The sequence below is a fragment of the Penaeus monodon genome, chromosome 22 (assembly GCF_015228065.2).
Source record: "Penaeus monodon isolate SGIC_2016 chromosome 22, NSTDA_Pmon_1, whole genome shotgun sequence".
NCBI lineage: Eukaryota > Metazoa > Arthropoda > Malacostraca > Decapoda > Penaeidae > Penaeus > Penaeus monodon.
In genome coordinates, this window is record NC_051407.1 from 3,133,077 (window position 1) to 3,134,317 (window position 1,241).

The 1,241-nt window shown below is 40.2% G+C and overlaps 1 protein-coding gene across 1 annotated transcript in view; it reads left to right on the forward strand.

Moving 5' to 3' along the window:
- The window catches only part of LOC119586826 (microtubule-associated serine/threonine-protein kinase 3-like), a gene marked incomplete at its 5' end in the record, with an annotated part of 55,250 nt that overhangs the window by 968 nt on the left and 53,041 nt on the right, over positions 1–1,241 (forward strand). The window contains 2 exon segments of the mRNA XM_037935550.1: positions 53–198; positions 481–707. Of these exon segments, the coding sequence (XP_037791478.1) occupies positions 53–198; positions 481–707 (373 nt within the window).

Sequence of the window (1,241 nt, forward strand, 5' to 3'; positions counted from 1 at the left end):
GCCCTCTATTTAGTGTATGTAAACTAATGTCTATGCCCCTTCCACACATCAGGTAGTCCTATGGAATCCCCAAGGAACATGTCTCCTCTACAACACTTTGCCTTCGCTCCTGTCAAGAGTAGAGATGGGCGCAGGTGGTCTGTCGCTTCACTTCCCTCTTCAGGATACGGCACAACTCCTGGATCGTCAAATGTTTCTGTATGTATCTGGACTGGACTGTTGTGCTGCCCCTTTTATGTGAATTGGTATATACAGTGTATAGAGAGAGATAAACTTGTTCATTTTTTGAAAGTCTGTCAGTTCGGTGTATGTAGATGAAATTGTGACTCAAACTGGATACTGGTTAAGTGGAAATGACAAAAGTAACATGGTATTTCATACTGGTTTCTTTAAACTGAAAGGCATTGCATCATAATCTAAAAAGTACTGAAAGATACACATACTCTTAGCAAGCTCTCTAACTGAAATCTCACCTTGCAGTCCCAGTGTTCCAGCCAAGAGCGTCTCCACCAGATTGGGGGAGGAGGAGCAGGTGGTGCGGGTAGTGGTGCCATGGGCCCTGGGAACCTCTCCAATACAAGCTCTCCAGCCGTGGAGGAAGTTCGACACTCCCATATCCGCCACTTCTCCTCAGGGGAAAGCAACCCCTCAATCGACGATGATGGAAGGCGCTCCCCGATGAACAGACCTCGTTCCCGATCCCTTAGGTAAGGGTCTCTATGGTGTGTGCTTGCACTGCATTGTGTTTATTTATCTGCCCCTTTTTTTTATCTCTTATTATTTTCACATTACTTTCATGATCTCTGTACTTGATTCCAATTTGAGAACCTGCCTCTTTATGTTTGGATGATCGTTCCTAGATGGAAAAAAGAGAATTAAGGAAACAGTTTAGCTGAAAGAACAGTGCTTTTTGACAGTCAGTGATTGTTTTAGGCAATACTGTGACTTTGCATTGCAAGTTAATTGATGAATGTAAGTACTGGAAAAAAAATGCAATTGTCTAAACATTTCTCTTCACTTGTTTGATAAACTGGGTTTCTAACTTTTGCAAAAAAGAAAAAAAGAGTTGCATTATTAACCTTTTTATATTGTTTCTTTAATTAAAATTTTCATGAATGGTTTTCTTTTCCCTACAACATGCCAAATGTAACCCACAAAATATTTGACCATGTGATGCCATCAATTAATTTAAAAATGAAGACCCTAGTAGAAGAAATTAATCATAGTAAATAAGGATGTAG